We start from the raw sequence: 22785 nt of genomic DNA on the forward strand, positions 1-22785 counted from the left end.
CCCTGGTGGCTCAGACGGTAGAGCGTCTGCCTGCGATGCCGGAGACCCGGGTTCGATCCCTGGGTTGGGAAGATCCCCTGGAGAAGGAAATGGCAACCCACTCCAGTAATCTTGCCTGGAGAATCCCACGGATGGAGGAGCCTGGCAGGTACAGACACGACTGAGCGACTTCACTTTCATCTTCAAGGAGACAAAAGACCTGTACTGTGAAAACTAGATGTTGATGAAAGAAATTAAAGTTGACAGAAACAGATGGAAAGATACGTGTTCTTGATTAGAAGAATTAATATTGGTAGAATGACCACAGTGCAACCCCTATCAAATCCTAAGGGCATTTTTTTCCCCCCCAGACCTGGAAAAAAAAAGTTGTGTGGAAACGCATGTTCTCTTCATCATTCTCATATTGTTGAATGCTTATGTGTTTAAGTTTTTCCATTACAAGTAACATTGTGTTATCTTTTATTTTATTTTCTTTTGCATAAACATTTCCCCCACTCAGATGGATTCCTTAAGAGGTATACCCTGTTTGGTACGACTGTTAAATCTTAGATTTGTATTTTCTAAGCCCTAAATGTTATTCTAGGTTTATTTACATGTACATACTCTTAACATAAACACATATGATCTTATGGGCTTCCCGGGTGGAACTAGTGTTAAAGAGCCCGCCTGCCAATTAGGGGACGTAAGAGACACAGGTTCTGTCCCTGGGTCAGGAAGATCCCTTGGAGAAGGGAATGGCAGCTCACTTCAGTGTTCTTGCCTAGAGAATCCCATGGACAGAGGAGCCTGGCAGGCAACAGTCTATTGGGTCACAAAGCGTCAGAAATGACTTAGCACACATGCATGCATATAATGTTCTTTGGTTTATATCATCTCTGATTAAACGATCTTTCTTGACTTTAAAAAAGTCCAATAATAGAAAAACCCTGCATTTAGTGGAGCTTGCTGCTCTCTACTGCCTTCTTTATGTCAGCCGCGCATCTGCAGTTGGCTGTCCCGTGGAGTTATGCCCCCATCTCACCAGGCTTTCCTCCAGCACACGTTTCAGAAAGGCGCCATGTGCTTCTCTGCTGGGTGCCATCCATCGTGCTCCGGGCTCCGTAACCCAGCAGTGGGGGGTCTTCCTGGGTGCTGCCACGGATCAGCTCCCATGGGGATGGACGTCCCCACCTCTCAGGCCCTCAGTGTCCATTGGCAGGCAGATGACTGCCTCCATCCTTGTTTTGTGTCATTTCTGAGGAAACAGGATCTCTGGGTCCATAGGCCCAAGTCCCTCTATTCCTTGGAGGGACTAGGTCAGGGGTCCTGCCGCACAGGCGATGAGGAACAGAGCTCTAAGGAGGCCACTGCAGGCCAGACTTGCCCGGGGCCCATTTCCTTGATCTCTATTTTTACCTCGATGGGCATCTGTGCTAGTTAAGCCATGATGGCACAACCAGAACAGTTATGCACGCATCCCAATTTCTGTGGGTGACCCCGCGTGCTTCTGAAGTTCTGTCACCTTTCCAGCAGTGCCGCATCTTTACTCTCTCTGAAAAGATAAGAGGGTAATACTTCCACTGTTTGGAAGGTGACATGCCTCCAGGCACTTTCCCACAGGGAGTTTCTCCTTGCAGGACAGGGCTTGCCTTGATCTGGGTTTTCAAAAGTCAGGTGTTTCCTTTCCCCAGGGGAGGGGCCTGGACCCTTCCTCGGCCAGCTGTGCCTCTGGGACCTGTCCCGGGCCTCAGCACCTCGTGAAGCTGGTGTCCTAAGGCACCCCTGGTGGACACGTCTGCTCTCTGACCGCAGCCTGGCGCTCAGACGATGGCACGGTCTTCCGGTGCTGGGTGGAGAGGTCTGGTGGGTACTGCATGGCCTGTACTGAGGTGCAGATGCAGGCATCATCTCCATCCTTGCAAGGTCGTTGGACCCCAAACTTAACCCAGACACAGAGCCTGGGGCCAGGACAGAGAATGAGGGTGGCACCCAGAAGACCGTCCCCCCGCCTGAGGTCCACCTTAAGGCAGGGCCCCTTGCTCCCTCTGTCACTTAATACGCCTGGGGTGGGGAGGGGGGAGAGCACGGGTGGGTGAGACACCTGAGGCTCAGCAGGGCCCGGGCGGGGTGCCAGGGACAGGACTTGGCCCTCTTGCCACCTGAGTTAGGGAGAGTCCTCTGCTGCCAGCAACAAACAAGCACTTGTCACGAGGTGCCTGCCTTTGTCCCAGGAGCTCCAGGCTCTTTCCATGTCTGGCCCCAGCTGGCACCTATCCTGAGATTTACTCCTTGGCTGAAGAGAGGAACAGATGGAGGAGACAAGCCTTGTGCCCTGAGCGGCCACATGCTGCAGGGGGCCTGAGTCCCGGAGAGGAGGGAGGGGCGAGGTGAGAGGAGGCTGGAGGGACCAGGCTGATGGGGTGCTGGGGCCAGAGTGGGGTCCTGGAGGCTCCAGGGCTGGCCAGAGGGACCTCTGGCAGTCGAGATGGCCCAGAGAGCCCAGGAGGCTCTGGAAGGTTGCGATGAGCCAGGCCAATAAAGAGGAAAACACAACTTTTGGATCTTCCTTACTTTGTCCACTCATTACTCTTGATGGCTTGCTGCTGCTGCTGCTGCTAAGTCGCTTCAGTCCTGTTCGACTCTGTGCAACCCCATAGACCGCAGCCCACCAGGCTCCCCCGTCCCTGGGATTCTCCAGGCAAGAACACTGGAGTGGGTTGCCATTTCCTTCTCCAATGCATGTAAGTGAAAAGTGAAAGTGAATTTGCTCAGTTCTGTCCGACTCTTAACGACCCCATGGACTGCAGCCTACCAGGCTCCTCCGTCCATGGGATTTTCCAGGCAAGAGTACTGGAGTGGGGTGCCATTGCCTTCTCTGATGCCTTTTGACAACGGTCCCATCTCTGAACTCAAGGTCGAGAGGGTCCAGAGGCAGCTGGATGGAGGGGACCGAGAGCCACTCTCCTGAGTACCCTGTCCCCAGGAGCGGGGCCACGGCTTCACGCCTGCATCCCTCCTCGCTGCCCATCTGCGTGTGAACCGAGCTCGGGGGTCAGGACCCCCACCTCATCCCTCTCCTCAGGGAGACGCCCCCACCCCTGCAGAGTGGAACGGTCTTCTCGGGTTCCTGGTAACTTCATCAGGGCCTCATCGTGTTGCTGCAGCTACAGATAACATCTCCCTGTGGGTAACTCTTCCCTGGCAGAGCCCCCGAGACTGGCCCGAGCTCAGCGAAGGGACCCGGGGTGAGGGTCTGTTGGGCAGAACGCGTGGCTGGGCTGCCGGGGCAGTACTGATGGGCACTGCCATCCGCCCCTGGACCCACAGAAAGAGGGAGGGGCAGGGGCGGGGTGGGGGTGGGGAGGCCCGAGCTCCTGGAGCTGCAGGGGGGGTGTGCTGACACCCCGCTCGACGAAGGCCCACCCTCCCGGGTCCGCGGCGCGCCCGCAGGCACAGCCTCCTTAGCCAGGCAGCCCTCTGGGCGGGGCACGTCGCGGGCCCATCTGCGCGGCACCCGGGCTGCATCCGGCCTGAAGCCCGAGTGTTGCGTAGCACGTAGCTCCCAGCCTGCTGCCCGGCGCCTCTCGCCGGGTCGGCGGCCCAGACCATGGCCCAGAGCGCCTCAGAGGCTGGCGGCCTCGCCTGGGGTTGGGACGGGGACGCGGACGAAGACTGGGAGGACGCCGCGCTGACCCTGCTGGCCCTGGCCGTGGTGGCCGCCACGGCACTGGCTCTGCACTGGTTTGGCTCTGCGCAGGACCAGGAGGCGGGGGGACCGGCATCCACAGCCCTCCGCCCTTCGCAGGTGGAAGCAGCTGGGCCAGCCCTACCCGCGAAGCACAAGGTCAGTGGCGCTGTTGAGGGTCACAGCTCAGTGCAGGGAAAGCCAGGCCCTCCAGGACGTGGCCAGGGGAGTCCAGCTGCAGCGGGTGCCCAGGATCAGGAGCCCCTGGGCGGCGGGAGTCTGGCTGCCGCAGCCTCCCCTCCCCTTAAGACGCCAGCGGGGGAGGGGGCCAATGGAGGGGTCTTGGGACCCCCTGAAACCCTCCGACGTAAAGGGAAGGAGGCTCACAGGTCAGGCTCTGCTCTCCCGTGTGGGAGCAAAGGTGAAGGGTCATCTGCACCCCTCCTGATACACTTCACCCCCCGGGATCCTGGCAGAGAAGTGGAGGTGTGGGGGGAGGCAGGGGGTGTCCGAGGCACGGCCCCTGACCACAGGATTGGTCGGGACAGTCGCCCCTGGCAACAAGGGCGGGGGTCACCTGCCTCGAGGGGGCAGAGCCCCGGCAGCCGGTGGGGGCAGGTGGACTCAGGACAGAGCGGCTATCGCCGGCGAAAGCTGGACGCCCTGTCTCTGGGCTCTGTGGTGAGCGTGTGGGATGCTGTGGGTGCAGCCAGCTGCCTGCCGTCAGGCTCCCAGGGGCTCCTGTTCCCCCAGGAGCCGCCCCCATTGTGCAGCCTGCAGACTAGGCCCTTGATGGGTGTCTCAGAGAGGGGGCTTGGGGAGAGCGGCCCCCAAGCCACCCGAGGCCTAGCTCTAGACTCGGGAGCCACAGCTGGTGAGAACAAGGAGGCTGCAACCCTGGCCCCCAGGGAGTCCCAGGAGCCCCAAGCCGCCATGGAGGGCTGGCCCTGGGTGAGGAGGGAGGTCCTGGTCACCAGGAGCTTCAGCCAGGCCCTGGGCCCTGTGAGCCTATCACCAGAGGGGCCACAGGGGGGACACCCCTCCTTGTCCTTAGTGCAGAGGCCCACAGAGGCCTGCACTGTGGGACAGGCTGGGGCGAATGGCTCTGGAGATCACGTTTTCTTCAGTTCAGAAGACAAAGGAGGGACAAAGGAGCAAGGGGGCCACAGCATTAGAGAAGGGAGAGGGTACCTGCGAGGCCAGGTGGCCTGTGGTTCTGCAGACATTTGCAGCTGCATCTCCTCCCCTAGTTCCTCAGCCACGACCCCGCCGTGCACCCCTAAACCCCTCCCACCCCCAGGGTCCCCACCTGTAGCACACGCCCGCCCCAGTCTCGGACCTGGAGCCCCGATTCCTCCGATCTCCTCTCCTTCAGACTCTTTGCCCCTCAGAGTGAGCCAGAGTCCTGCTGCAGGGTCCTCCTCCCCAGCGCCGACCCCTGCCCCGACAGGTGCCCCTCCTCCAGCACCATCCGCTGCCCCTGCCGCAGCTGCAGCCCCTGTGCCTGCTAGCGGATCGAGGCTTGCATCTCGGGAGCCCAGTGTGGTTCTCTGCAAGGACCATCAGCAGGGACAGCTCTCAACCAGCTGGGGAAACCTTATTTCAATGGTTCTCAGGAGTCACCCCTTTCCCAGGCCAGAGAGGCCCCAAGGGAGAGCCCCAAGGGCCGCTCTGGAGGGCCCCAGCCATCCGGGCACAGCCTTATCCTCTGAGAACAGAGAGTCGGCTGCTCCCCCAGAGGAGGACAGGCATGGTGCAGAGGATCTGGACACAAGGGCGGGTCCAGGGGGCCTGGAGGAGGCTGGAGCTCGGCCACAGCAGAGTCACACTGAGACCGAGGGGGCTGCTGCTGAAGGCACCCCCTCAGGCCCGAGAGGGGACAGAACCGAGGAGAAATATCCAGACTTGCTGCTGCAGGGAGCCACAGAGCCCATAGCCCCTTCGCCGCCCCCGGAGCAGACCCAGCCTGGCTCTTCATCCTCCTTGGCTACAAGGCAGGACCCCCAGCCAGTCCCGCCGTCCCGGAAACACAGCTTGTGTGAAATGTCCCAGAGCCCCAAGCAGGAGGCCAGCCGGGTGGCGCCTGGGGCGGGGCCCCGCCCTTCAGGCCACAGGCAGGGCCTCGGGGAGAAGCAGGAGGAGGCCCGGAAACTCATGATGTTTCTGCAGAGGCCAGGAGGCTGGGGGGTGGCAGAGGGGCCCCGAAAGTCCAGGGCCTCCGTGGTGGCTCTGCCGCGATGGCTGGACCTGGGCAGTTGCCTGGAGGCACTGGCCTTTGCCCAGCAGCACGGGGACCCTGGCTTGGCCCAGGAAACCTATGCCTGGATGAGCGACAATCTGCTTCACGTGCTGAGAGACCCGAGCCTCTACCGGCAGCTGAGTGGGGCTGACCGGGAGCGCATCGTGAGCCTGCGCACCAGCCGTGGCCCAGCAGTGCTGGGGGCCCTGGTGCTGCCGGGCCTCTACAGGGCGAGCCGCTCTGAGCTCACACGGGGCTCCCCTGTGGCGGAGGCTCTTGCCGTGGGGCCCGCGGCCCTGCCTCCCCCTGCATACCTGCACGTGTTCCACCCTGGAGAGAACTCCTGGCGGCCCCTGACCAAGGTGCCCCAGGAGGCCCCGCTGCGAGGCTGCGGCCTCTGCACTCTGCACAACTACCTGTTCCTGGCGGGGGGCATCCGTGGGTCTGGCGCCGAGGCTGTCTGCTGCAACGAGGTGTTCTGCTACAACCCTCTGACCAACATCTGGAGCCAGGTGCGGCCCATGCAGCAGGCGCGCGCCCAGCTGAAACTAGTGGCCCTGGATGGGCTGCTCTACGCCATCGGGGGCGAGTGCCTGTACAGCATGGAGTGCTACGACCCGCGTGCGGACGCCTGGAGCCCCCGCGCGCCCCTCCCTGCGGGTGCCTTCCCCGTGGCTCACGACGCTGTGGCCTGCCAGGGGGACATCTACGTCACCGGGGGCCATCTCTTCCACCGGCTGCTCAGGTACCGGCCCACAAAGGATGCGTGGGATGAGTGCCCCTACAGTGCCAGCCACCGGCGGTCCAGCGACATGGTGGCTCTGGGGGGCTTCCTGTATCGCTTTGACCTTCTGCGGGGTGTGGGCGCTGCGGTGATGCGCTACAACACCGTGACGAGCTCCTGGAGCCGGGCTGCCTCCTTGCCACTGCCCGCCCCCACCCCGCTGCGCTGCGCTGTGCTGGGCAACACGATCTACTGCCTCAACCACCAAGTCACAGCCACCTTCACCGTCTCCGAGGGGACCGCCCAGTTCCAGGCCAAGGAGCTGCAGCCTTTCCCCCTGGGGACCAAAGGGGTCCTCTGCCCGTTCACCCTGACTCTTCCTGCCAGGGGCCCACTGCAGACTGCCCTCTGACTGGCTGCTCTCCCGGGAGACCTTGGGGCAGGTCTGACAGGCGGGAGGCGCCCTGGGAGGAGGCTGCGGTGCAGAACCTTCTGCTGCTGTTCCTGGGATGACTTTCCTTTTCTGTTCTAATGAGCCTCCTGACTCCCCCCTTCCAGCCCCCCTTCCTCTGTGCCTGCTCCCCTCAGAGCCCCAGCCCTCAGTGCCTGGGAGCTGGTTGCTGGCATCTTACTTCCCACCGGGCCCAAGCTGCTTCCTGTTTAACCCTTCCCTGGCTGCCTGGGGCCTCAGCCCCCTCACGCATCCGTCCCCCAGGCAGAGACCCTCTCACAGTATCACCCTACTGCCTGACCTGACCCGGGGCTCCAGGCCAGGCAAGGAGCACTCAAGGGGGTGAGAAGGGAGACCAGAGGAGTCCCCAGGGCTTTCTACCTGGCCTGAGGCCTCCAGAGTCTGGCTGGTTCTGTGTTGGACAGCTCTGAAGCCCTCTTTTGTCTAACTGACCTCAAGGCTGAGAACCCTTGTCTGTGAGTGTCCTCCTGGCAGTAACCCCCGCCCAGACCCTCGCCCAGGCCAGCCAGGACCACTCAGCTCACACCCCTCTGCAGCTTGGTGCAGTCTCTCCCTCTGGTTCAGCCCCTGCAGGAGCCTGCCCCCCTTTCCACCAGCCCCTCATTCGCCGTGTGGATGAGACATCTACCATGGCTTTTCCCGTCTGAAATGGGGCCGTGAGAACGTAGGGGCACACCCGAGTGCCCAGCACAGCGCCCCAGACACGCAGCCGAGTAACGATGTTCTCCCCAGCCCTTTGGAACTCACTGTGGGAAGGCAAATAAACGCGCCTGAACGCCGCCCGTGTCCCGCCTGTCCGGCTCCTTTTCCCTTGTTCTCAGTTCAGCGCCACTAGTACTGAGCCCTCTGCTTCATCAGAGCGTCTGCGTCTCGCCCGTCTCATGTGCTGCTGACAGGGCCTGAATGCAGCTGGGTGAGACAGAAAGGATCCTGAGGTGCTTGAAAATAAGTTTATTGAGAAACAAGCTCTGTGCCCAGGCCGTGAGTTGGGGTCGCTGTGGTTCTGCCCGGGGGCCTACTGCGCGCGCTTGGCCTCACTGAGCAGCTCCTGCCACTTCTTTTCCATCTCCTCCTTGCAGTTGAGGAAGGCGTCCTCCAGCCGCCGCATGGACTCCGCCAGCGCGGGGTTGGTGCGCATCACCACCATGTCGTAGGCCATCCACGTGGCCTGCACTGCAACAGCCAGACAGGCCCTGGTCAGACCACGGGGGCGGCTGCAGCGCTGGGCCCCCTGGCGAGGGCTAGGTGCCTCTGCTCACGCCCGGCATCCTGGGACAGGACGCGCTGAGCCACCCAGCTACTCTAAGGAGAGAAAGCGGGTCGGCCATGTGTCAGAGGGCTCATAACAACCCCTATTAAATCTCCTCTCTACACAGAGCAGGAACGAACCTTCCCTAATCTCACCAAGTCTTAACTTCGGAATACACTAGCCCACAACACTAAAAGGTTGGATGGCAGTATGACGTGAAATGTTAGGAAAGATTAAACACGGGTCCTTACCCATCTGCAGTTCACAGCTAGTGGTTGCAGGGTGACTCCCAAGAAGTGCTCCTCCACCCAAGCTCACATGCTCAGGTAGGGCTGACCACTCCCATTCCTGCGAGGCCTGAGCCTCAGGTTTTCTCATGCTCATAGGCCTGGGATGCCTGCCCGCCTCCGCCAGGACACCCCTCCGCTTTCACTAAGGCCAGTCCAGGGGCTCCTCCTTTCGTGGAGGTTTGCATGTTCATGTTAGGTGTCCTTTGGTACTCATCACTGGACTGACCGACTGTCTTTCCCTCTGAGAGCAACTGGAGGGCAGCGCCCCAGGCCTGTAGGTGAACCTGCGCTTCCTGTGCAAATCCAGTGCTGTGTAGAAACTGCACCTCACCCCTTCCCTCACCTCACCCCTTCCCTCTGAGCACTCGCGTGCTTCTCCCCCTTAGACCTATGAATAGGAGGGTCATCTCTGCAGCAAACACATCCCCTTAGAACTTCTGGCTGGGCTAAAAAAAGCTGGATACTTTGGGGAACTATATCCTTCAGGAAATTAACCAGAGGAGAGACAGGCAGGGAATCCCCCGGCAGTTCAGGGTTAGGATTCTGTACTTTCACTGCCGAGGGTGCAAGTTCAACCCCTGGTCAGGGAACTACGATCCTGCAAGCTGCATGGTGCTGCTGAAAAAAGAAAAAATAGGCGGATGATTAATGACAAATGCACACGTATGTCTACACGCAACACAGGTGAGCAGCGTGACAGACCTGAGGTTTCACAGAGAGCGGCAGCCGTGTGGCTGGGGAAACAGTGTTAGAGGAGGTGCATGCAGCGCACCTCGGCAGACACAGGGCACGTGATGCCTGCCAGCACAGGGGCCCTCCGGCTTCTGGAAGCAAGACTCACTTGGGACACCTGTTACATGCAGACAGCTGGGCCCTCTCAAAGCTCAAAGAGGTTCTTATGTAGTGCGCTGAGGATGGTGCCCCGGAACCTGCATCTTAACAAGCATCCTGGGTAATTCTGTGCAGGAAGCTCGCAGACCATCATGTCAGCCACCTGGACAGCAGGTGGAGCATGGACCTGAGGCCAAGACTCTCTACTCACTGGCCGTGTGACCTGGAGTCAGAGAGTTCAACTACTAACCTCATCTCCTCACACGTCAAGGCCGGACAACGTCCGGATCTCATGGCTTGCTGTGAAGATTAAATGGATGATGTATGTAAACTGCCTCGCACATATTAAGTGCTCAAGAAAGGAGAAACTCCCCTCTTCTCTCAAGAAATAAAAAAAAAAAAAAAAAGAAAGGAGAAACTCCTACTATAAAATAAATAAGTGAGGTATTCAGGACAGAGAACTAGGGTGGGTAAAACAAAACGAAACAAAAAATTAGCTCACAGAAAAGAATCTCATACAGACCTACACAGCAGCTGAAATTATAGCCCTGAGTTTCCTGAGGCCAAAGCAGAGAAGGAAACATGCTCAGTTTCAAAATTTAGTGATGGGACTTCCCTGGTAGTGCAGTGGATAAGAATCCGCCTGCCAATGCGGGGTTCGAGCCCTGCTCTGGGGAGAGTCCACATGTCTTGGGATGACTAAGTTTGTGTGCCACAAGCACTGACCTGCACTCTGGAGCCTGCACACTGCGACTACTGAGCCCATGTGCTGCAGTTCTGAAGCCTGCGTGCCCGGCCTGACTCTGCTACAAGAAAAGCCACCACAATGAAAAGTTTGCGCACTGCGACAAGAGTAGCCCCTGCTTGCCACACCTAGAGGGAGCCAAAGCAAAGCAAGGAAGACCCAGTACAGCCAAAAATAAATAAATAAAAATATTTTTTAAAATGCTGAAAATTATCTTTTAAAAAGATTCAGTGAGCATAAAATAAAAACAAACCCATTGTTTATGGCACTTTTATCCTAAGAAAGAATTTTCCTATAGGTATATTTCATAAGAGGTATGTAATATAGTTGAAAATGTCCTTGACAACATCCCTACTTTAAATACAAAGAGGGACTTTCCCAGTGGTCCAGAGGCTAAGACTCGAGGCTCCCAATGTAGGCAGCCCAGGTTCAATCCCTGATCAAGGAACTAGATCCTACATGCCGTGCCAAAACTAAAGATCCTGCATGCTGAAACTAAGACCCAGCACAGCCAAATAAATAAATTAAAAAAAATACAAAGATATTCTCCTGTGTCAACCATTGTAATCACTGGTAAAAGAAAGCTGGAGGCACAGCACCAAAGCGCACTTCAGAAAAGGTGATTCAGTGAGACACGGAAACACCGTATCGAGTGCATGGCTCTCTGTAATTTGATCCAAGGGAAAAACAGTATAGATAGGAAGACTCACAATTATCCACAAGTCCTTCAGAAATGTGTCTCCTGAGTTTTTCGTTCATTCAGTATTTACTGAGCGCTTGCTCTGTGTTGGCGTTTCACTAAGGCAGCCCTGATGACACAGCAGGCTACAAGGGTGGACACATCCTGCGCTCCGGGGCATCTATGCTAGTTGCGGTGGGAGGACACAGATAATAAACACACAACACAACTATACATTGTGAAAGGAACTACGGAGGAAACAAGCAGCATGTATTGTGACAGAGAAATGAGGTAGGAAAGCCTTATTTTAGACCAGGTAGTGAGGGCAGGCCCTCTCAGGGGGCTTTTGGTAAGGCCAGCAGAGTAGCAAAGCCAAGGTGCTATCTCTGGTTCAGTTCACTTCAGTCGCTCAGTAGTGTACGACTCTTTGCAACCACGTGGACTGTAGCACACCAGGCTTCCCCATCCATCACCAACTCCCAGAGCCTGGTCAAACTCATGTCCGTGGAGTCAGTGATGCCATCCAACCATCTCATCCTCTGTTGTCCCCTTCTCCTCCTGCCCTCAATCTTTCCCAGAATCAGGGTCTTTTTCAATGAGTCAGTTCTTCACATCAGGTGTGTCAAAGTATTGAAGCTTCAGTATCAGCATCAGTCCTTCCAATGAATATTCAGGACTGATTTTTTTTTTTTAGGATTGACTGGTTTGATCTCCTTGCAGTCCAAGGGACCCTCGAGAGTCTTCTCCACCACCACCATTCAAAAGCATCAATTCTTCAGCACTCAGCCTTCTTTATGGTCCAACTCTCACATCCATCCATGACTACTGGAAAAACCATAGCTTTGACTAGATGGACTTTTGCTGGCAAAGTAATGTATCTGCTTTTTAACATGCTGTCTAGGTTGGTTATAGATTTTCTTCGAGGGAGCAAGCATCTTTTAATTTCAAGTCTGCAGTCACCATCTGCAGTGATTTTGGAGCCCAAGAAAATAAAGTCTGTCACTGTTTCCACTGTTTTCCATTCCCCATCTATTTGCCATTAAGTGATGGGACTGGATGCTATGATTTTAGTTTTTTGGATGCTGAGTTTTAAGCCAGCATTTTCACTCTCCTCTTTCACTTTCATCAAGAGGTTCTTCAGTTCCTCTTCATTTTCTGCCATAAGGGTGGTGTTATCTGCATATCTGAGGTTATTGATATTTCTCCCAGCAGGCTTGATTCCAGCTTGTGCTTCATCCAGCCCAGCATTTCACATGATGTACTCTGCATATAAGTTAAATAAGTAGGGTGACAATATACAGCCTTGTCGTACTCTTTCCCAGTTTGGAACCAGTCTGTTGTTCCATGTCCGGTTCTAACTGTTGCTTCTTGACCTGCGTACAGGTTTCTCAGGAGGCAGGTAAGATGATATGGTATTCCCATCTCTTGAAGAATGTTCCACGGTTTGTTGTGATCCACACAGTCAAAGGCTTTGGCATAGTCAATAAAGCAGAAGTAGACTTTTTTTGGAATTCTCTTGCTTTTTGTATGATCCAACATTGTTGGCAATTTGATCTCTGGTTCCTCTGCCTTTTCTAAATCCAGCTTGAACAGGTGGAGGTTCTCAGTTCATGTACTGTTGAAGCCTAGCTTGGGAGAATTTTGAACATTACTTTGCTAGTGTGTGACATGAGTGCAATTGTGTGGTAGTTTGAACATTCTTTAGCATTGCCTTTCTTTGGGATTGGAATGAAATCTGACCTTTTCCAGTTCTGTGGTCACTGCTGAGTTTTCCAAATTTGCTGGCATATTGAGTGCAGCACTTTAATAGCACCATCTTTTAGCATTTGAAATAGCTCAACTGGAATTTCATCACCTCCACTAGCTTTGTTTGTAATGATGCTTCCTAAGGCCCACTTGACTTCTCATTCCAGGATGTCTGGCTCTAGGTGAGTGTGAGTGATCACACCATTGTGGTTATCTGGGTCATGAGGATCTTTTTTGTACAGTTCTTCTGTGTATTCTTGCTGCCTCTTCTTAATATCGTCTGCTTCTGTTAGGTCCATACCATTTCTGTCCTTTATTGTGCCCATATTTGTATGAAGTGCTCCCTTGGCATCTCTAACTTTCTTGAAGAGATCTGCAGTCTAGTCCTGTCTCTGAGAGGCTAGTCAGGGCTCAGCCATGCACTCTGACCACCCGGTACATAGGCTCAGGTCCTCACACAGAAATTTTTTTTAAATGGTCAAGATGTGCACCTAGAAACAGGGTTCAGTAAAGGATGAAGATAAAGTATTCCAAAATCTGTGTAGGAGAGGGGAGGACTAATGAGGGAGGCAGTAAGCAGATTTATTTTGACAGTTCAGGAGGTAGGAACAGAGAACAGGAATGATGAGGCCAGTCAAGCTAGGCAGTAAAGGGATGAAGATAAGCCCATAGGCTAATCCACATCATAGGCAAAATAAAAGAATCAACACTTAAAAATGTAAATGGTGAAGGTCTACCTTCTCAAATCTCAGGTCCCAGATGGCTTTTCAGATGAATTCTACTGAACTTTGAAGAATAGTTAATTCTTATCTGATACAAGTAATTTCAGAAATTAGGAAAAGAGGGAAGACTGGTAGGCTGACTGGATGACTTTTTAAGAAAAGCATTTGATAGATGCATTTCAGTTACACTGTGGAAAACCTGAGAATAGAGATAAGCAAAAACAAAAACATAATTTTCCCTAAGCTGGTTTATTTTAAAAGGAAAGATTATATTAAACAAAATTATAGGTCTGTCTCACATGAAACTAAACACAAAATCCTAAATATAATTTAACCAAATTTAACAATATGTTAAAATAATATGTTATGATCAAGTAGAATTTGTAAAAGAAATTCAAGGATAGTTGAGTATCAGAAAATCAATCAGCTTAATTAAACACAGTAATAAGTAATAAAAGATTACAGTCATGAAATTAAAAGATGAAACTAAATTAAAACTCTTTGGAAGGAAAGTTATGACCAACCTAGACAGCATATTAAAAAGCAGAGACTTTTTAATATGCTTTGTTAATAAAGGTCCATCTAGTCAAGGCTATGGTTTTTCCAGTGGTCATGTATGGATGTGAGAGTTGGACTATAAAGAAAGCTGAGTGCAGAAGAATTGATGCTTTTGAACTGTGGTGTTGGAGAAGACTCTTGAGGGTCCCTTAGACTGCAAGGAGATCAAACCAGTCAATCCTAAAGGAGATCAGTCCTGGGTGTTCATTGGAAGGACTGATATTGAAGCCGAAACTCCAATACTTTGGCCACCTGATGCGGAGAGCTGACTCATTTGAAAAGACCCTGATTCTGGGAAAGATTGAGGGCAGGAGGAGAAGGGGACGACAGAGGATGAGGTGGTTGGATGGCATCACCAACTCAATGGACATGAGTTTGAGCAAGCTCCGGGAGTTGGTGATGGACAGGGAAGCCTGGTGTGCTGCAGTCCATGTGGTTGCAAAGAGTCGTACACTACTGAGTGACTGAACTGAACTGAATAAAAGGAGGAAATCATAGCAATATCTCAGTTAATACAAAAAAGCAGTTAGCAAAATTTAATACCTATTACCTATCTTTGATTTTAGAAAATAAAAACTCTAACAAATTAGGAACAGAAGGAGACATTTTGACCTAGTAAAGGTAATATATCAAAAACTTACAGCAAACGTTATACTTAATGGGGAAACTGTGGATAAATTCCTTCGGTAATCAAACAAGGCTGCCTCTAATAATATTGCTGGTATTGAAGATGCTGGTAAATGGAGTTTAAGAGTTTAAAAGAAACAAGAGGTGTAAGATACGAGATAAAACTATCAGTATTTATAAATTATAAAAGTGTATATGAAAGAATGAGGTTCAATTGTCAATCACTTTTAAAAAGACAACAGTTAAAAGGGGAAATATGCCCTATTAGATATCAAGACATCCTATAAAGCCCTATTCAACTTAATCAATTAATTAATTTAGCTGTGCTGTACAGCTTGTGGGATCTTAGTTCCCTGATAAGGGATTAAACCCACAAGGTCAGTGAACATGCAGAGTCTTAACCAATGGACCGCCAGGGAATTCCCTAAAGCATACTTTTTAAACATGGTACAGACAATAGGCCAATGGAAGAAACTAAACCCCGAGATAGGCCTCAGTGTGTATGGGACTTAGTGTATGATGAAAGTAACGCCAAGAAGCAGTGAAAAAGAGAAGTGCATGCCCTATGAATTAAAACGAATATGAAATATAAAATAACATTTAGCAGATTATCTGTGACCTAGGGACTTCTTAAAAATCACAGACCATCAGGTAAAATATTGGTGAATTAGTTTTTTAACAGTTTAAATACATTTCTTTATTTGGCTGCACTGCATGGTAGCTGTGGCACTCGGGATCTTTGTTGGGTCACAGGTGCTTTCACTGTGGCACACGGGCTCCAGAGCCTGCAGGCCTCAGCAGTTGTGGCACGTGGGTGCTCTGTTTGTGACTCATGGGCTCAGTTGCTCTGTGGCGTGTGTGATCTTAATTCCCTGACCAGGGATCAAACCTGCATCCCTGCACCGGAAGGCGGATTCCTAACCACTGGATCACCTGGGAAGTCCTGGTGAATTTGTTTTTATCAAAATATTTTTTTCAACTAAGGACAACACAGACAACTTTTTCAGACAACTGACAGAACTGTACAAGCCCTAAAACTGGCAGTGAGCTGGTGTCTAGGCTATACAAGAAGCTACTTCAAATCAGTAAAAGAAAACTGGTGACAACAACAAAAACCCTGGAAAATAACGAGTGTTGCTGAGGATGTGGATAAATTAGAAACGTGTACATTGCTGGTGGGAGTGTAAAATGAGGCACCCTTGTGTAAAACAGTTTGAGATTCTTCAGAAAGCTAAACACAGAATTACCATCCCTAGCAACTCTACTCCTAGACAGTATCCCAAACAAAAGAGAATGGGCACTCAGACAAATACTGTGCAGAAGTGTTCACAGGGGCACCATTCACAATAGTTAGACGAGTGTGTGCTCCGTCACTCTGTCGCGTCCCACTCTCTGCCACCCCGTGGACTGTAGGCCCCAAGCTCCGTTCAGGCAAGAAAACTGGAGTGGGTCGCCACACCCTCCTCCAGAGGATCTCCCTGACCCAGGGCCTGAGCCCATGTCTCTCATCTCTCCTGCACTGGCACTGCTGCTGCTGCTGAGTCACTTCAGTCGTGTCCGACTCTGTGCGACCCCAGCGATGGCAGCCCACCAGGCTCCCCCGTCCCTGGGATTCTCCAGGCAAGAACACTGGAGTGGGTTGCCATTTCCTTCTCCAATGCATGAAGGTGAAAAGTGAAAGTGAAGTCGCTCAGTCATGTCTGACTCTTAGCGACCCCGTGGACTGCAGCCCACCAGGCTCTTCAGTCCATGGGATTTTCCAGGCGAGAGTTCTGGAGTGGGTGGCACTAGCACCACCTAGAAAGCCCAGCAGTTAAACAGTAGGGCACAACCGCAATATACATCAGTGGGTGAATACATGAAATATTATTTAGCCATATAAAGAAATACAGTACTCATATATGCAACAATATGGGTAAATCTTGAAAATAACTATGTTAGGTAAAAAGAGCTAGAAACAAAATGCTACATATTATATGATTCTTTTAAATGAAATATCCAGAAAAGGTAAATCCATAGAGACTGGAAACAGATTGGTGGTTGCCAGGGGTTGTGAATAGAGAGGTATGGGAATGATTGCTTAACAGGTAAAACTTATCTTTTTTGGGTGATGAAAATGTTGTGGAACTGTTACCGAAACTGCAGTCTGGCTGCTGCTGCCCAAAAGCCAGTAAAGAGGCCAAGTTGGTGGGAAGGAAGTTTGCTTTGTTCTGGATGCCAGCATCCAGGGAGGAGGGAGGGCAGGCATCTGTCCAAAGGCTAACGCCTCCTGACTGACAGTCAGTGGGCAAGAGCTTTTATTGACACAGAGAGCTACCTGCACACAAAAAATACAGTCAGCGCCAACAGTCATCTTGAAATTGGGCATCGGTAATCTGACCAGCATCATCTTGGTTGTTTTAGGCATAGTTAATCTTCAGTTTCAGGGTCCATTTGTCTCCATTTTTCGAGGCAAATTGTTGGAATTGAGGCAGCTTATGTCTTGGCTACAGTCTGGCCATGGTGTAGTTAAGCTCTTCCACCTGGTGGGGGTTTCAGTAACTGTAAGGCAGCTCACAGGACACGGCTTAGAATATCATCTATAGCTCATGAAAGTGAAAGTCGCTCAGTCATGTCCGACTCTTTCTGACCCCACTGCCTGTATAGTCCAGGGAATTCTCCAGGCCAGAATACTGGAGTGGGTAACTGTTCCCTTCTCCAGGGGATCTTCCCCTGGAAGGGGAAGGGATCGAACCCAGGCCTCTTGCATTGCAGGCAGATTCTTTACTGCCTGAGCCACCAAGGAAGTCTGTAAGGAGGAACTAAAAGTCCTTGACTGTGCTCAGTGAGTGCATTATTATTATTTGGTCTCCTTTGACTGTTTTCCTTTGTTTCTGCATGTTCTCATCTCTCTGATTATACTTATCCTTTGGCTAACATTTTTCTATAGACAAAAAGCAGGCTGAGGACATGCAGGGGGCTATAGGGTCCTGTTCTGTTTCAGAACTAGATGGAGCTTGTGGTGGCTCAAAATTATGAATGTATTATACACCACTGAATGTGTGTGTGTGCATGTTCAGGCATGTCTGACTCTTTTCAACCCTGTGGACTGCAGCCTACTAGGCTCCTCTAACCATGGGATTCTCCAGGCAAGAATACTTGGCTGGTTGCCATTTCCTCCTCCAAGGGATCTTCCTGTACACTGTTATTTATTCCACTTAGTAAGAGGTCCTCCAGATTCATCATCCATGTTGTCACAAATAACAGGATTTCCTTCTTTTTAAGGTTGAAGACTATTCCTCTGGGGTGTATGTAAACATGTCACATTTCCTTTACGTATCCATCTGTCAACAGACACCTAGGCAGTTTCCATACTTTGGCTATCTGTGAATAAAGCTGCAATGAACATGGAAATGAAGATATCTCTTTGAGATACTGATTTCATTTCCTTCATTTCCTGGGTATATACCCAGAAGAGGAATTGTTGATCATATGGTTGTTCTATTTTTTTTTTCTATTTTTAATATTTTGAGAAACCTCCACTGTTTTTCATAATGGCCATACCAATTTATATTGGTGTTGTTGTTCAGTCGCTAAGTCAAGTCTGACCCTTTGCAACCCGTGAACTGCAGCACGCCAGGCTTCCCTGTTCTTCACTATCTCCCAGAGTTTGCTCAAACTCATGTTCTTGTTCATGTTCTCAAACTCTTGCTTAAAGTCATGTCAGTGATACCATCCAACCATCTCACATTATACCATTTACACTGGCTCTGTGATTATATTTTGACAGTGCATAGAATATCTCCACCTCTATATAAATCTGGCACTCCCAACTCAGCATTATCCATAACTGAACTCACTCTTCCCCATCTCCTGTTAAACCTACTCTTATTTCTGTATTCAGAAACTCTTCAGTTTTCTCCTTTGCTCTTCCATTCAGCTAACTCATGCTCATATTTTAGTCTTAGTTGAGAAGCAGTTTACTCTGGGAGGCCTGTCTTGGCTCTTTACATCAAATTAGGTTCCACCTTTGGCTACCTATAGCACCATGTAGATTATTCACCCTTCAGTTCAGTTCGTTTGCTCAGTGGTGTTTGACTCTTGGCGACCCCATGAACTGCAACATGCCAGGCTTCCCTGTCCATCACCAACTCCCAAAGCTTACTCAAACTCATGTCCATTGAGTCGGTGATGCCATCCAACCACCTCATCCTCTGTTGTCCCCTGCTCCTCCTGCCTTCAATCTTTCCCAGCATCAGGGTCTTTTCAAGTGAGTCAGCTCTTCACATCAGGTGGCCAAAGTATTGGAGTTTCAGCTTCAGCATCAATACTTCCAATGAATAGTCAAGACTGATTTCCTTAACGATTGACTGATTTGATCTCCTTGCAGTCCAAGGGACCATCAAGAGTCTTCTCCAACACCACAGTTCAAAAGCATCAATTCTTTGATGCTCAGCTTTCTTTGTGGTCCAACTCTCACATCCATACATTACTACTGGAAAAACCATAGCTTTGGCTAGACAGGCCTTTGTTGGCAAAGTAATGTCTCTGCTTTTTAATATGCTATCTAGGTTAGTCATAGCTTTTCTTCCAAGGAGCAAGCGTCTTTTAATTTCATGGCTGCAGTCACCATCTGCAGTGATTTTGGAGCCCAAGAAAATAAAGTCTGTTCATGTGTACCCCAATGTTCATGGCAGCACTGTTTACAATAGCCAGGACATGGAAGCAACCTAGATGTCCATCGGCAGATGAATGGATAAGAAAGTTGTGGCACATATACACAAAGGAATATTACTCAGCCATTAAAAAATGCATTTAAATCAGTTCTAATGAGGTGGATGAAACTGGAGCCTATTATACAGAGTGAAGTAAGTCAGAAAGAAAAACACCAATATAGTATACTAACGCATATATATGGAATTTAGAAAGACGGTAATGATGATCCTATATGTGAGAAAGCAAAAGAGACACAGATGTAAAGAACAGTCTTTTAAACTCTGTGGGAGAAGGTGAGGGTGGGATGATTTAATAGGGTAGTGTTGAAATGTGTATATTATCATATGTGAAGCAGATTGCTGGTCCAGGTTCGATGCATGAGACAGGGTGCTCAGGGCTGGTGCACTGGGATGACCCTGGGGGATGGGATGGGGAGGGAGGTGGGAGGGGGGTTCTGGCTGGGGAATATATGTGCACCTGTGGGTGATTCATGTCGATGTTTGGCAAAAACCACTACAATATTGTAAAGTAATTATCCTCCAATTAAAATAAATTAATTAATTAAAATAAAAAATAAAATGTTTGGGAAAGAAAACAAAAATGAAAATAAAGTCTCTCACTGTTTCCATTGTTTCCCCATCTATTTGCCATGAAGTGATGGGACCAGATGCTATGATCTTCTTTTTTTGAATGTTGAGTCTTAAGCCAGCTTTTTCACTCTCTTCTTTCACTTTCATCAAGAGGCTCTTTAGTTCTTTGTTTTCTGCCATAAGGGTTGTGTCATTTGCATATCTGAGGTTATTGATATTTCTCCCTGCAGTCCTGACTCCAGCTTGTACTTCATCCAGCCTCGCATTTAGCACGCTGTACTCTGCATAGAAGTTAAATAAGCAGGGTGACAAGATACAAACCTGACGTACTCCTTTTCCAATTTGGAACCAGTCTTTAGTTCCACGTCTGGTTCTAACTGTTGCTTCTTGACCTTCATACAGATTTCTCAGGAGGCAGGTGAGGGGGTCTGATATTCTTATCTCTTGAAGAATGTTCCACAGTTTGTTGTTATCTACACAGCCAAAGGCTTTGGTGTAATTAATAAAGCAGAAGTAGATGTTTTTCTGGAATTCCCTGGCTTTTTCTATGATCCAACGATGTTAGAAATTTGATCTCTGGTTTCTTTGCCTTTTCTAAATTCTGCTTAAACATCTGGAAGTCCACAGTTCATGTACCGTTGAAGCCTGGCTTGGAGAATTTTGAGCATTACTTTGCTAGTGTGTGAGATGAGTGTAATTGTGTGGTAGTTTGAGCATTCTTTGGCATTGTCCTTCTTTGGGATTGGAATGAAAACGGACCTTTTCCAGTCCTGTGGCCACTGTTAAGTTTTCCAAATTTGCTGGCATATTGAGTGCAGCACTTTCACAGCATCATCTTTCAGGATTTGAAAGAGCTCAACTGGAGTTCCATCACCTCCACTAGCTTTGTTCGTAGTGATGCTTCCTAAGGCCCACTTGACTTCTCATTCCAGGATGTCTGGCTCTAGGTGAGTGATCACACCATCATGGTTATCTGGGTCATGAAGATCTTTTTTGTATAGTTCTGTGTATTCTTGCCACCTCTTCTTAATATCTTCTGCTTCTCTTTGGTTCATACCATTTCTGTCCTTTATTGAGCCCATCTTTACATGAAATGTTCCCTTGGTATCTCTAATTTTCTTGAAGAGATTTCTAGTCTTTCCCATTCTATTGTTTTCCTCTATTTCTTTGCTTTGATTATTTAGGAAAACTTTCTTATCTTTCCTTGGTACTCTTTGGAATTCTGCATTCAGATGGGTATATCTTTCCTTTTCTCCTTTGCCTTTCATTTTAACACTTATCAAAATCTGTTGTAAGTACTTCCTCAGTTATTTTTCTTCTTTATGTGATCATCAGCTTCTGGAACAGGGACCCCATAATAGTATGGCTGAAGACTGCACTTTGGGGAAAGGGAAGTAATCAGATCTTCTGGGGATTCCTAGATACTGGCTCTGAACTGACACAAATTCCTGGGGACCCAAAGTATTGCCACCAGCATAGTGGTTCAGCAGTCAGCAGACGGAGGCCTGGTTACTCATGGAGCTGTAGCTCACAGTGGGCTCAGTGGGTTTCTGAACCCATATTGTGGTAATTTCCCCAGTTTCAGGATGCATAATTGAAATATACATACTCAACAACTGGGAGAAGCCCCACATTTATTCCCTAATCCACAGAGTGAGGGTTATTTGGCAGGAAAGACCAAGTGGAGGTGACTAGAACTGCCTCTACCTGTGAAAGTAGTAAACTAAAAGCCACACTGCATTCCTGAAGGGACTGCAGAGATTATTACTGCAATTAACAACTTGAAACACACAGGAGGTAGTTCCCACCACAGTTTCATTCCACTTGCCTATCTGGCCTGGACAGAAGACAAATCTTAGAGAGAATGACAGCGGATTTGTGTAAACTCAATCAGGAGGTGGCACCAATCGCAGGTGCTGCTACAGATGTGTTTTTGTTGTTTGAACAAATAAACATATCCCCTGGTACCTCGTATGTTATACAACCTAAATGTATACAATATTACATGTCAATTATATCTCAATAAAACTAGAAAAATAAAACCTGAAGGCAAGAAATCTGGAGAAAAACATTGCAAAATCCTTTGAGACATGTTAAAGAATATTTGAATAATTAGAGAGAAATACCACATTTCTACCTGAGAATGAAATGAAGTGAAGTGAAGTGAAAGTTGCTCAGTCATGTCCGACTCTTTGCCACCCCAAGGACTATACAGTCCATGGAATTCTCCAGGCCAGAATACTGGAATGGGTAGACTTTCCCTTCTCCAGGGGATCTTCCTAACCCAGGGATTGAACCCAGGTCTCTTGCACTGTAGGCAGATTCCTTACTTAGCTTAGCCACAAGGGAAACCTACCTGAGAATATTTAACGTTAAAAATGTCTTATTCAGGACTTCCCTGGTCATTCAGTGGTTAAGAGGCCTTCTTCCAATGCAGGAGACACAGGTTCAATCTCTGGTCAGGGAATTAAGATTCCACATGCTGCAAGGCAACTAAATTCTTAAGCCGCAACTATTGGAGCCTGTGTGCTCTGGAGCCCACGGGCCACCCAACTAGAGAGCCCTCAGGCCACAGGGAAGAGCCTCTGTGTCACAATGAAAGATCCTGCATGCCGCAACTACGACCCGACTCAGCCAAATAAGTATTTTTTTAAAAGATATCATTCTTTCCATATTAGTGTATACGTTTAACACAATTCCAAATAAAATATTAAATGAATCAACTATTCATCTGGAGAATAAACAAGTGAGAAAAGGTAAAAAAAAAAAGAAAGAAAGAATAATGAAGTGGGAACTTACTGATTAATAATAATGAAATTAGTGTGATAAACCAAAAACCTAACATATTATAAAACAAGTTAGCTATCTCTGCCCTACTATATGTAAAAAACTTCATGAGTAATAAAGAAATCACTTCTCAACTAATAGAATAGGATGGGATAGATTTGGGGCAG

General features: G+C 49.8%; 2 protein-coding genes across 4 annotated transcripts in view; one reads left to right on the plus strand and one right to left on the minus strand.

Annotated features, from left to right (window-relative positions):
* Positions 1-3586: 3586 nt before the first annotated feature.
* On the plus strand, positions 3587-7878 carry KLHDC7B (kelch domain containing 7B). The gene has a single exon (XM_086403529.1). The coding sequence runs from the start codon at positions 3587-3589 to the stop codon at positions 7037-7039; it is 3453 nt and encodes a 1150-aa protein (XP_086259655.1). The 3' UTR covers positions 7040-7878.
* Positions 7879-8035: 157 nt separating this feature from the next.
* Positions 8036-22785, minus strand: part of LOC147373323 (carnitine O-palmitoyltransferase 1, muscle isoform) — a 42451-nt gene continuing 27701 nt past the window's right edge. For all 3 annotated transcript variants that reach the window (XM_086403530.1, XM_086403533.1, XM_086403534.1), the window contains one exon: positions 8036-8272. In XM_086403530.1, coding sequence (XP_086259656.1) covers positions 8115-8272 — 158 coding nt within the window. In that variant the 3' untranslated portion in view covers positions 8036-8114. The remainder of the gene's footprint in view (positions 8273-22785) is intronic.

This window comes from Bos grunniens, chromosome 5, assembly GCF_055505025.1.
Source record: "Bos grunniens cultivar Pamir isolate PY7600 chromosome 5, Bosgru_T2T1.0, whole genome shotgun sequence".
In the NCBI taxonomy this organism is placed as follows: Eukaryota; Metazoa; Chordata; class Mammalia; order Artiodactyla; family Bovidae; genus Bos; species Bos grunniens.

Bases quoted from the DNA above. Each gene is read 5' to 3' on its own strand.
- KLHDC7B (XM_086403529.1), top strand. From the start codon at position 3,587: ATGGCCCAGAGCGCCTCAGAGGCTGGCGGCCTCGCCTGGGGTTGGGAC.